Raw genomic sequence first — 11094 nt, forward strand, 5'->3', positions numbered from 1 at the left:
GAAGGGCATGTCTTTAACCCGCACTTGGGTGAGGCAAAGACATAAAGTGTAACCATAATGTTTGTACCCTCATAATACCCTGAAATAAAAAAAAGAATTATAATAAGTATAGCTACTGTAAATAGATACCATTCATTGAATATTTATTATGTGCTGGGTACTGTTCTAAGTTATTTACATTCATTATCTCATCTAATCATTACAACAATCTATTGAGATAGATTCAATTACTATTCCCTTATACAGATGAGAAAACTGAGGCTTGCAGAGGTTACATGATTTTCCCAGGGTTACACAGCCAGTATAGAGGTAGGAGTCAACTCTGGCCTAGTTGTCTTTAGACCTATCAAAACTCTCAGGTCCCTTTCTAGCCACATATTTCTATGATGAACAGTCTTATATGACTTGGTTTTCATTTTAAAAATAAAGAGAAAATTAAAATGTTTCTTTTAAGCTAGGATTTCAAAGCTGTCAGGGCACTCAATTTTTCTATATAAAAGCTATGTGACCGTACACTAGTCCTTAACCTCTTTGAACTTCAATTTCTACATCTCTAAAATGGCAATGAAAGCCCTTCTATGTTTTCGGAAGGATTAAATGGACAGCATATATAAAACAGCTAGCAAAGGGCCTGGGTTATGAAGGGGCTTTAATAAACATTAATTCACTAAGAGCTTAATAAGATAAAATGACATTTTCAAATTAAAATTATATCAAATATTAGTAATAGGATGAAAGCAAATAGATCATTGCTCTGGTGGATAAAGGTGCCTATATTTACAGAATTCTTTAGAGAGCCATGCAGATTATCTTTGCTGCAGTCCTCATTTTAATTAAGAGCATAGAGATCAGACATTTCAGCATAGGAAGAAGTTTATATTTGATTTGCACCACAGATGCACATTTTAGCATCCAAACATTCCATTCCTTGGCTAAAGATATAACAAGCTACTTCAGCAAACCTGATATTGCAAAATAAATGAAAAATGCTTAATCATTTAAAAAGATATACCAAAGAGCTGAATGGCCAAAGCATGCACATATACCAGTGAGGAAAGTTAACCAGCAGAAAGTCTCCTCTACTTTTTAAAAGGCTGACAAATGGCTTCAATTAGACAGGCAGGATATAAAATCAAAACAGTCCATCTCTATAATTTTTTATACACAAATACATATTGAAATCCAGTGTACATATCTATATGTAATCTTATTTTTGATAAAAGTATTGTTTGTGAAGAAAATCAAGTTGCAGAATGTGTAAAATATAAAATTATTTTGGGAAAACAAAGTCAAGCCCTACCTGTATCTGAGTATACATTTGTATATGTTTGTATGAACATGGAGAAAGAATGAAAGGTTCATGCCAGGCTCTTACATTAGATACCTCAAGACAGGTCACTCAAGTTCCCACTAGAGTGGGAGAGATTTGGGGGAGATTTTTGTTTCTTCATCATCTTTTCATTTCTTTGCCAAATGTAATGAACATATATTATTTTGAAACAATAAAATTTAAAGATAAAAAGAAAAAAGTACATTTGCTATTATTAATCTATCCATTCATTCATTAATTTATTCATCATCCAATAATGTTTGAATCCTTACTGATGACCTTTTAAATTGGTCTTCTCTGTGAACTCTCTGATATGACTTTTTCAGAGCAATGTTGGCTAAATTTGGTTTTTCTTGTAGGTAGCAATATCATTCTGTGTTCTGTCCTAGAATCCTGCCCTGTTCCCCTTTGGACATATTAAATTCAAACAATTTGGAGTTAACTTCACTCCTTTCCTTTCCACTATAGTTCTTGCACTAGAGAGAATGCTGATTGACTACCAACTTCCATTGAATTGTGGGTGGCCATTGGTAGCAAGACATGAAATTTCAAGTCGAAAGACTAGAATTTCACTCCTGACTTTCACTAACCAGACATGTAATATTGGGATGTTACTTTCTTCCTTTTGAACCCCCACACTATATTCTCTTTTAGCAGTAATACCTATCTTGCAGTATGGCTGTAAAGCTCAAATGAGATCATACATGGAAAGTCTTAATAAATTGCAGAGTGATGCATAAGCAATGCAACGCTATTTCTCCATGAAGAATTTGTGATTTTGCTTCCTAACAGAGGACAATGACACATGTTCACAATTATTTGCAGATTTCCACTTGAGGCAAGACTATAGTAAGTTTGAATGGCACTTAGAAGTTTTAATTTGTCCCCAAAATAACAGCTGACATGTTAGGCAAGTGTGATTTCTTCCAGGTAATAAAAGCAAACCCAATTAACCAACAAGCATATCTGACCTTGTGTAATCGTCTTCAACAAGCATGTGCTTTGGAATTGGTGAGTACCTTCCTGGAGAGATGGGCGGCAGGGAGGTTTTGTATTCTAAAGTGCCATTGTTGCCAGAGAGTAGATGGTTTTCCATTGGTGGAGAATAAGCTAAGGGTTGGGGGACAAAAAGAAAAGAAATTTGTTATGTGGGTAATTCGGTATGTCATGCTATACTTCAGAGACTGTGTTAAAAATAGAAAGGCTTTTCTACACGCGAAGGATTTTCTTGTCCTCCAAGAGTGGGGAGTTGCTGTTTGTTTGCATTTAATATATACAAGCACATGGCGACCTTTAGGATGAGAAAGATGTAATAACAGTTAAATCTGTAATCCCAGTAAGTATAATTAGGTGAAGAGAAGAATTGAAGGAGAGATCCAGCACACACATTTTCAGAACAATGATTAATTTTCTATTAAAATAAAATGTTAGCTTTCTAATTGTAGAGCTCACATTCTCTTCACATAATTAATATCCACTCATCAAAATCGAAAGGCTCCTAAGAAGTAGGTTCTTGTATCGGATTTTTCTCCCAAAATATGCTATATTCTCATCCCAGAAAGACCAAGAACTCTGGCTTTTCTTTTCCATTCCTCCTATCTAATTTGTCTACTTTTAGGTGATAGCTGGATCTGGTCCTCTCTCTTTCTATTCAAATCTATTTTACACATTGGGATGAAGTAAACCCTCCTGAAATTCCACTGTGATCATGCTGTTCTCTTGCTTAAATGATCTCCATTGCCACTATGTATTGAATACAGTATAAAATCTCCTCTCTACCATTCTTAAAATATTGATCCATTTTAGTACCTCCCTAACACAGATCGTATGGTCCTCAAACATGCCCAGTGCTCTGTGACATCCGTATCTTTGTTCTACTATACCAACTGCCTATAATTTATGTCTCCTACCCTATGTCACATGTTGAAATTTCACTCAGTTTTCAAGAGACAGTTCAAATGTCACCCTATGCATAAAGATTTTTCTGATCATCCAAATACAGATGATATATCTTCTTCCTTTGAATCCCCAAAGAACATTTATTTTTACATCTCCCATATCATATACATACCTCATATTCTGCCAAATATTGCTATTTATATATCTGAATTAGCCTTCCTTCCAACCAAGCTCTTTGAAGGCCATGATTGTATCTCCTCTGCAACCCACATATTACCTTACAGGGTATCTTATACATACTGAAGTTACTTAATACATATTTCTTGAATTGATTGGGTAGTTTTGTTTTCTCCTTTTTCTCTCTTTGACAATGACCTTATATGCCTTTCATAAAGTGGCTCACAGATTCTCAAGGCTGATTTTTCTAAATTCATCCAGTTTGAAAACTCTGAAGGTTAAAACACGTTCACATCCTATGGTAAGGCTGATCTCAGCTTGCTGCTTGCTTGAAAAAAAGAGATATATTTTGGGGGCAAGTTGTTTTAGAATCATCATAAAGAAAAGCAATAGATAATGTAATGGGTGGGTAACAAAATTATTCAACCCTTACATTTCTCTCAAGAGAAACATCTACATCTAAGAAAGGTTATACAACCTGCTTAAGACCATAGTACTAATTAATAGCAAATCCTAAAGACATTCTGAGTCCCCAGTCTCATAATTGGACTGTCAAAATTTCAGAATGAGCAAGCTTACTGATGTTGACAAAACTGTCCTTTAAATGTACATAAAAAGTGAACTGTTTCTAAATCTAGCACCCCCAAACAAAACCGTAGATGAGGTTGTTGTTGAACTATTAAGAAGAGGAGAAAACATGGGGCTTATGCAGCAGTGGACTTTGTGGGGACCCCAACACAGTGTCTCATTAGTTAATCATTAGTTGTTGCTCCAAAAGCCCCCACGTCCAGCTCACCTATACTGCTATAGTGACTGATAATTTTCTCTGTTTTCTTCGCCAATATAACAAATTCAAGTAAAGGTAAAAGCTGTGATAGTGATTGAGGATCATGATTTCACCATTCAAGTGCAAGATCTCCTCCCCCAGGAAAAAGCATAAAGCTATCTCTGGCCTACTTTGTCAGTCTCTCTTTTCCACTCTACTATTAATACTACATAGATCTCAACTAGGAAGAGAGATTTTATGGCACGAGAGCTATCATGCTTTAAGTGCTTGAGAAATAATAGCCTTTAAAAATATATCACCCATATACTATCGTAATCACACTGTCCACTACATATACCATTAAGCCTTTCCGTAATGGTAAACCTGGCAACTCATCAGGAAGTCCCACTTTTAAAACACTAGGTAAGAGCTTACAAGGCAACATGGGAGTGAAGTGCAGGATACTCTCTCTGATGTATTTCCAGAAGTTAACATGAGGGATGGTGCAAGTAGAAGACTTTGCCAACGATTTTATAAAATTCCAATTTTGCAGACCTGGCATGCTATTCAAAGATGACACTAGTGTGGTACTTACAATGAGTAATATCAGGTGGACCATAAGGATCAGTCATATAAATGGTGGTGGGTTTGCCAACTTTTAGATAAACTACATCTGATGTGTTCTTCAATATTGCTACTGCCTCTTCATGTGTTACTTCTTCTAAACTGTAGTTGTTTACCTGAAACAGAAAAAAAAATCAATATTAGAGTTAAAACTATACATCTGAAGAGAAATATTCAGGCAAAAAGATATCTGGAATTATGACTTCATTTAAAGATTAAATTATAATAATCACTGTCTAGTAACTATATCACACTTTGATAGAACAGATGAATGGCATTAGTCAAAGCAGATAAAGTATAGTCATTGAGACTAAAAAACAAGGTTGCTACTGTCTTTTTTAAAAGGAGGAAGTGATATCTTATAATGGAATTCAGAATAATATTTGTAGAAAAAGGAAATAAGCAATCAAATGCCATTTTCATTATGTTATAGTTTTTGTGATTACAAAAGTGATACATACTCATTGAAGAAAACTAAAAAAAAGAAGAAAAGGAAAATTATCCATAATCTCCCTACTTGGATATATTTAAATAATTGTGACTCTATTTTACATATTGTTTTGGAACCTGCTTTTTAAACCTAGAGTGATTATTTTTGTCTGTAACATTAAGGTACTTCAACAACATAACTTTTGTTTTCTACAGAGTATTGTGTTGCATGGCTACAACATAATGATTTAATTAACCGCTTACTAGTGCATGTTTAGTTTGCTTCTAATTTTTTGCTACTATAATATTGCAATTAATTGTTGTCTATATTGTGTACAACTTTGATAATTTCTTTGGGATAGATTTATCCATTCAAGTGGAATTGGTAGACCAAACTCTATGAACATCATTAAGGCTTTTGATACGTAGTCCCAAAGTGCTCTCAGGAAAGACAAACAAGTTTACTCTCATACCAGCACTGTATGAGAGCCACATTTCCCGATAGCTCCACCAAACCTGGATTTTCTCATTTTAAAAATATTTCTCATCAAAATGTCATTTAATATGAGTCTATTTTCCAAGGAAAGAGTGCTAATGTTGGAACATAGGACTTTTCAGGTGAGCAAATTCAAGGGTACCCTATAGCCGTCAGCTTTAACAGAAATGCCATTTTCTTTATTGCACAGAAAAGCCTGTAATACAAATGTAATTCTTACTTCATAGCAGTGGCATTACATGCTGGATCTCTGCAGCACTTCTCTGAAATGATTTTAAGGTGATCTCTCCAAAAAGACTTGGTTTCCTCACTTTGAGGAAATAAGAATAAATATTCAGGAAGTATTTTAAATACCTAGGGTATTTTTATTTGGCTACTATTTTTCAAAAAGATATATTTCATTGTGTATATTTGAGGTTTGCAACATGATATTATGTAATACATATAGTAAAATGATTACTATAGTAAAGCAAATTAACATAGCCATCATCACGCAGTTACTTCTTTTGTGACAAGAACAGCCAAAATCTACTTATTTAACAAAAATTCCTAATATAATACAATTTTTTCAACTATAGTCTTCATGTTGTACATTAGATCTCTAACTCCTGACCTCAAATGATACTCCCGCCTCGGCCTCCTAGAGTGCTAGGATTACAGGTGTGAGCCACCATGCCTGGCCTGATCTCTAAACTCGTTCATCCTATATATCTGTTACTTTGTACCCCTTAACCTACATCTCCCTATTTTCCCCCTCTCCCCACAATCACTGTTTTATTCTATATCTCTGTATACTTTATCTTTTTAAGATTTCATATATAAGTGAGATCATGCAATAGTTTTCATTCTGTGTCTGGCTTATTTCACTTAGTACAACATCCTCCAGGTCCATCCACGTTGTGGCAAATGGCAGGGTCTTCTTTTTTAAGGCTGAATAATATTCCATTGTGTGTGTGTGTATTTTTTTGTGTGTGTGAATATGTGTATATATATACACATACATGGACATTTTCTTTATCCATTCGTTCATTGATAGACACATAGAATATTTCCATATCTTGGCTATTGTGAATAATGCTGCAATGAGCATGGCAGTGCAGATTTCTTTTCAAGGTGACAATTTCATCACCTTTGAACATGTAACTAGAAAACAGATTGCTGGGTCATATGGTAATTCTGTTTTTAAATTTTTTAAAAGCCTCCATAATTCCATAATGATTGGCCCCATCTATGTTCCCTTTAACAGTGTACAAGGGTTCCTTTTTCTCCACATCCTGAACAACATTTATTATCTCTTATCTTTTTGATAATAGCTATCCTAATGGGTGTGAAGTAATATCTCATAGTGGTTTTGATTTACATTTCTCTGATGATTAGTGATGTTAAGCACCTTTTCATAAACCTGTTGGCCATGTTTGTGTCTTTGGAGAAATGTCTGTTCAAGTCCTTTGTCCATTTTTTAATTAGGTTATTTGTTTTTCTACTGTTGAGTTGTATAAGTTCTTTACACATTTTAGATATTAACCCATTATTAGATACATGGTTTTCAAATATTTTTTCCAATCCATAGGTTGCTGTTTTACTTTGTTCATTGTTTCCTTTGCTGTGCAGATTTTTAGTTTGATGTAGTCCCATTTATTTATTTTTCCTTTTGTAGCCTGAGATTTTGATGTGATATCCAAAAAATTACTGCTAAGGCCTATGGAAAGGAGCCTTTCTCCTGTTTTATTCTAGGAGTTTTATGATTTCAGGTCTTATGTTTAGGCCTTTTATCCATTTTCAGTTGAGTTTTGTGTATGGTGGAAGATTAGGGTCCAATTTCCTTCTTTTGCATATGGAAATCCCATTTTCCCAGTACCATTTATTAAAGAGACTATCCTTTCCCCATTGTGTTCTTTTGTTTACTTTGTCAAAAATTAGTTGACCACATATATTTGGATTTATTTCGGCTACTATTGTTTTGATGGAGTGATGCTTTATTTACTTTCTGCCAAAATGATGTGGAATTAAAATAAATGCTCCAAGAGCATTGAATTGAATCTCTATAGCATATATTCTCTGTCTTATCTAATTAGCAGTCCAGTCATATAATACCTTGGAGCACTGCTATTTTTTGCTATTATTATTTTTGGCCCATGTTGTTACATAAATTTCATGGGCCAGTTATTCCTTGGTAATGTAGCCCAGGTTAAAGACTCTGAACTGGAGGAAATTGAATCTGGCTGATGTGTTTGAATGCTGACCATGAGCTCTCCACTAAGCTGTAAGCATCTCTATTGGTCCTCACTCTTCTCTTCTTAAGTGGCATTTTCTTAAATCATTTTGTATTTCCAGTGTCTGGCATTTGTTTGTTCATTGATCAAATGTTTACTGCATACCTGTTATGTGCCAGGCACTGTTTTAGATACTAGGGATATGGTAAGCAATAAGAATGATAATTATAATCATAGCAAACACTTATATAGCCATATTGCATGCCAAACATTATTTTAAAGTGTTTTCTATCTATTAACACAATTAAACCTGCACAACAACTTCTAAGGTAGCTATTGTAATTACCTTCATTTATAGATAAAAAAAGTGTGTCTCCAAGATGTTAAGAAATTTGATCAAAGTCATTGATCTGATAAGAGGTAGAGGAAGAATTCAAAGCCAGGCACTTGGCTCCAGAGACCATACTCTTTATCACTCAGCCATACTGCTTCTTCCAGATAGACAAACTCCCTGCTTCATAAAACCCACATTCTAATAGGAGACAGCTGTTTGTAGAATAAATGGATAGAAAAATAAACTCATGTGGATAGGGAGAATACAGGGACGATAGGTATGGAGAACAGAATTGATAATGGCAGCCCTTAATAATAGAGAAATAAAAGCAATATTATTACTAATAAGAGCTAATATTTATTTAATATATATGTCACATATTTTGGGAGTACTATGTCATGCATGTTGAAATAAATCATACAGCTTATCTTCAATATAGCTCCATGAGGGAGACACTAATAATTAGGCCCATTTTACAGATGAGGAAACCTGGTATTTGAAAAGGTTACCTTGAAACAGCGATATTATACTCTCTTCAGTTGGCAAAGTCATCAGTTAGATCACAAGCCTCCTTAAAATATGAAAATGAGACTGTACTTATGTGCTGGTTCTTTAAAAGCTAGAGCTTAAATCATCCATTCTTTCTCCCTTTAGGGGAACAAGGTCTCCTTCCAAGTTTACATATAAAAGTAATATGAATTCAAAAATATTGTAAAATTATAAAAACTTGAATAATCATTATACTTCTTGCTTAATCCAGTGGTGACAGTATATTGCATCATCCTAATACACTGAGTAGTCAAAAAATAAATAAATAAAATGGAAAGTAGCTTAATGTATCTTCCTGTCACAACCTTTTTATATCTTTCATTAATCACTTATTTTAGGGCAGTACCACTTGTGCCTAGATAACAAATATTTACAAGTAATGTTCATATTTAATGGTTTAAAATGTGTAAGGAAGTGGGTGTTTTCTCTAAAAAAAAGATCAAGTAAGGCAGCTTTGAATATTGTAACCATGGACCCCTGAAACATCTATATTGAAAAAAACAGAAGAGAAACACCATTTGGAGATGACAAGTGAATGGAAAAAAGACCCTGAAGGCTAGAGACTAACTGGATTAGATTATAAGTGGCACCAAAGCTCTGTTTCTGACAAGGGCTCATTGTCTCTCTCCCCAGGGTACAGAAGGTACACAGCTCATTAGATTATCAGTGAAAGAGATGTGGCTAGTGCTTATTAAATTGAACCTTTTGCTATTTTTAAGGTGGGCAGTGAGATGATCCAGAAAATGTTACCTTCAAGTGCATTTTCAGAGAGTGACTTTGATAACAGACTCTCAGACCACTAGGAAAATCTTTAGACCAGCAAGCAAAAGTTGAAGAAAGGGTAGAGGTGAGAAGTGGGGAAAGAGAAGATACTGGGGGGATAACAGTGGTAGTTTAAGACAGTAGTAGTTCAGTCAGTTTCTATTTGGTGACTAAGTATAGAAAATTTACATAGATTTTAGTCATGGAACAGGTGGTATTGTGATATTGGCAGCAGAATGGAGTGATTAAGAGAAAACGCTTCTGAATTACACAGACTGAGATTTGAGTCCCGGCACCTTGTAGCTATGTGACTTTGGGAAACATATTTAACCTTCTAAGCCTCAGTTTTGACTGAGGAATGAGAATAGTTACTGCCTGAAAAGGTTGTTGATTTAAATATGTTGGCCTATGTAAAGTGGCAGGCACATTAAAGTACTTAATTGATGTTAGCTTTTATCACTATTACTATTGTCATCATCCATTTCTCTTCCAGGAAACAGGATTTCTTGGTGAAATTTTCGCTGATCATTTTCCTGTAAACATCTGTGAACTGATGAGTTTAATTAGGGTACTGCTGATGAAGCTTCTGTGTTTATCTTTTTAAAAATTCAGAATAGTGTGGGATTTGGACCAAAAAGTGCTCTTTTGTGCTGAAGTCTTCAAAATGTTTTTCACAAAAGTGAGTTTGTTTGGGTTAATTATGTGTGTGCATTATCCTATGAACTCTCGAGATAAAGAGCCTACAGCTGGAGCTGATTGTATGCGGAGAGAAGGGACATCACACTGATTGGCTAGTTGCTCTTGTCGTTGTTTTTTATTATCTTTTTTTTTTTCCCTCCCGTTTGTATCAAGTATCTGCCTATAATGGTGAATACAGAGCAATTGGCCTGGTTTCAAAAAAAATCATATGAGTTTGATTGAAGTACTCTCTGTGGGGTGCGCCACACAGAGGGGGACATACGTGCAGCCTAGCTGTGTGTTTGCAATAGGAAAAAGGCCAAGAAAGAGAGGCTGGAGGTGAAAGGACTCATTCTCTCAAATAGAAGAGGGAGCATTGAATTTGGGCTTGATGCAGACAAAGGAGAGGAAATCAGCTGAGGATATAGGTGCTAGGAGACTTGCAAGAAGGGGGCATGGCAAGTTTTGTGGGAATTCAAATAAATGTAAGCAAACGTATGTGTGATAATAGAAAGGAGCGAGGTGTGGGGGCATGAGAAGATGCCAATAAAGAGGAACGGGCAATGTACAGACGGTGAGATACTGACCTTTCCATGTTCTTGCAGGAAAGTCATCATGTTGGGACAAACTGGGAGATGATTAGGAACATAAAGGTTACTTAAGACATAGTGCAAGGAAATGTGGGATTCTAGAAACACTGGAAAGAAAAGCACAAACTCTAAAGTTAACTTTTAAAAAGGAAACAAAATGGTTGATCATATTGCACAATAAATTAAAAAGGGGACCATTCCAATGCAGTAATGCCAATGCTATGAAAATAATATTCACAAAGCAAGG

At 35.0% G+C, this 11094-nt stretch overlaps 1 protein-coding gene across 8 annotated transcripts in view; it reads right to left on the reverse strand.

Annotated features, from left to right (window-relative positions):
- Positions 1 to 11094, reverse strand: part of DLG2 (discs, large homolog 2 (Drosophila)) — a 1994579-nt gene that overhangs the window by 454183 nt on the left and 1529302 nt on the right. For all 8 annotated transcript variants that reach the window (XM_012641828.1, XM_012641835.1, XM_012641834.1 and 5 more), the window contains 2 exons: positions 4768 to 4912; positions 2302 to 2440 (listed from right to left, as the gene is read on the reverse strand). In XM_012641828.1, coding sequence (XP_012497282.1) covers positions 2302 to 2440; positions 4768 to 4912 — 284 coding nt within the window. The remainder of the gene's footprint in view (positions 1 to 2301; positions 2441 to 4767; positions 4913 to 11094) is intronic.

Source organism: Propithecus coquereli, unplaced genomic scaffold (genome assembly GCF_000956105.1).
Source record: "Propithecus coquereli isolate 6110/MARCELLA unplaced genomic scaffold, Pcoq_1.0 Scaffold170, whole genome shotgun sequence".
Lineage (NCBI taxonomy): Eukaryota > Metazoa > Chordata > Mammalia > Primates > Indriidae > Propithecus > Propithecus coquereli.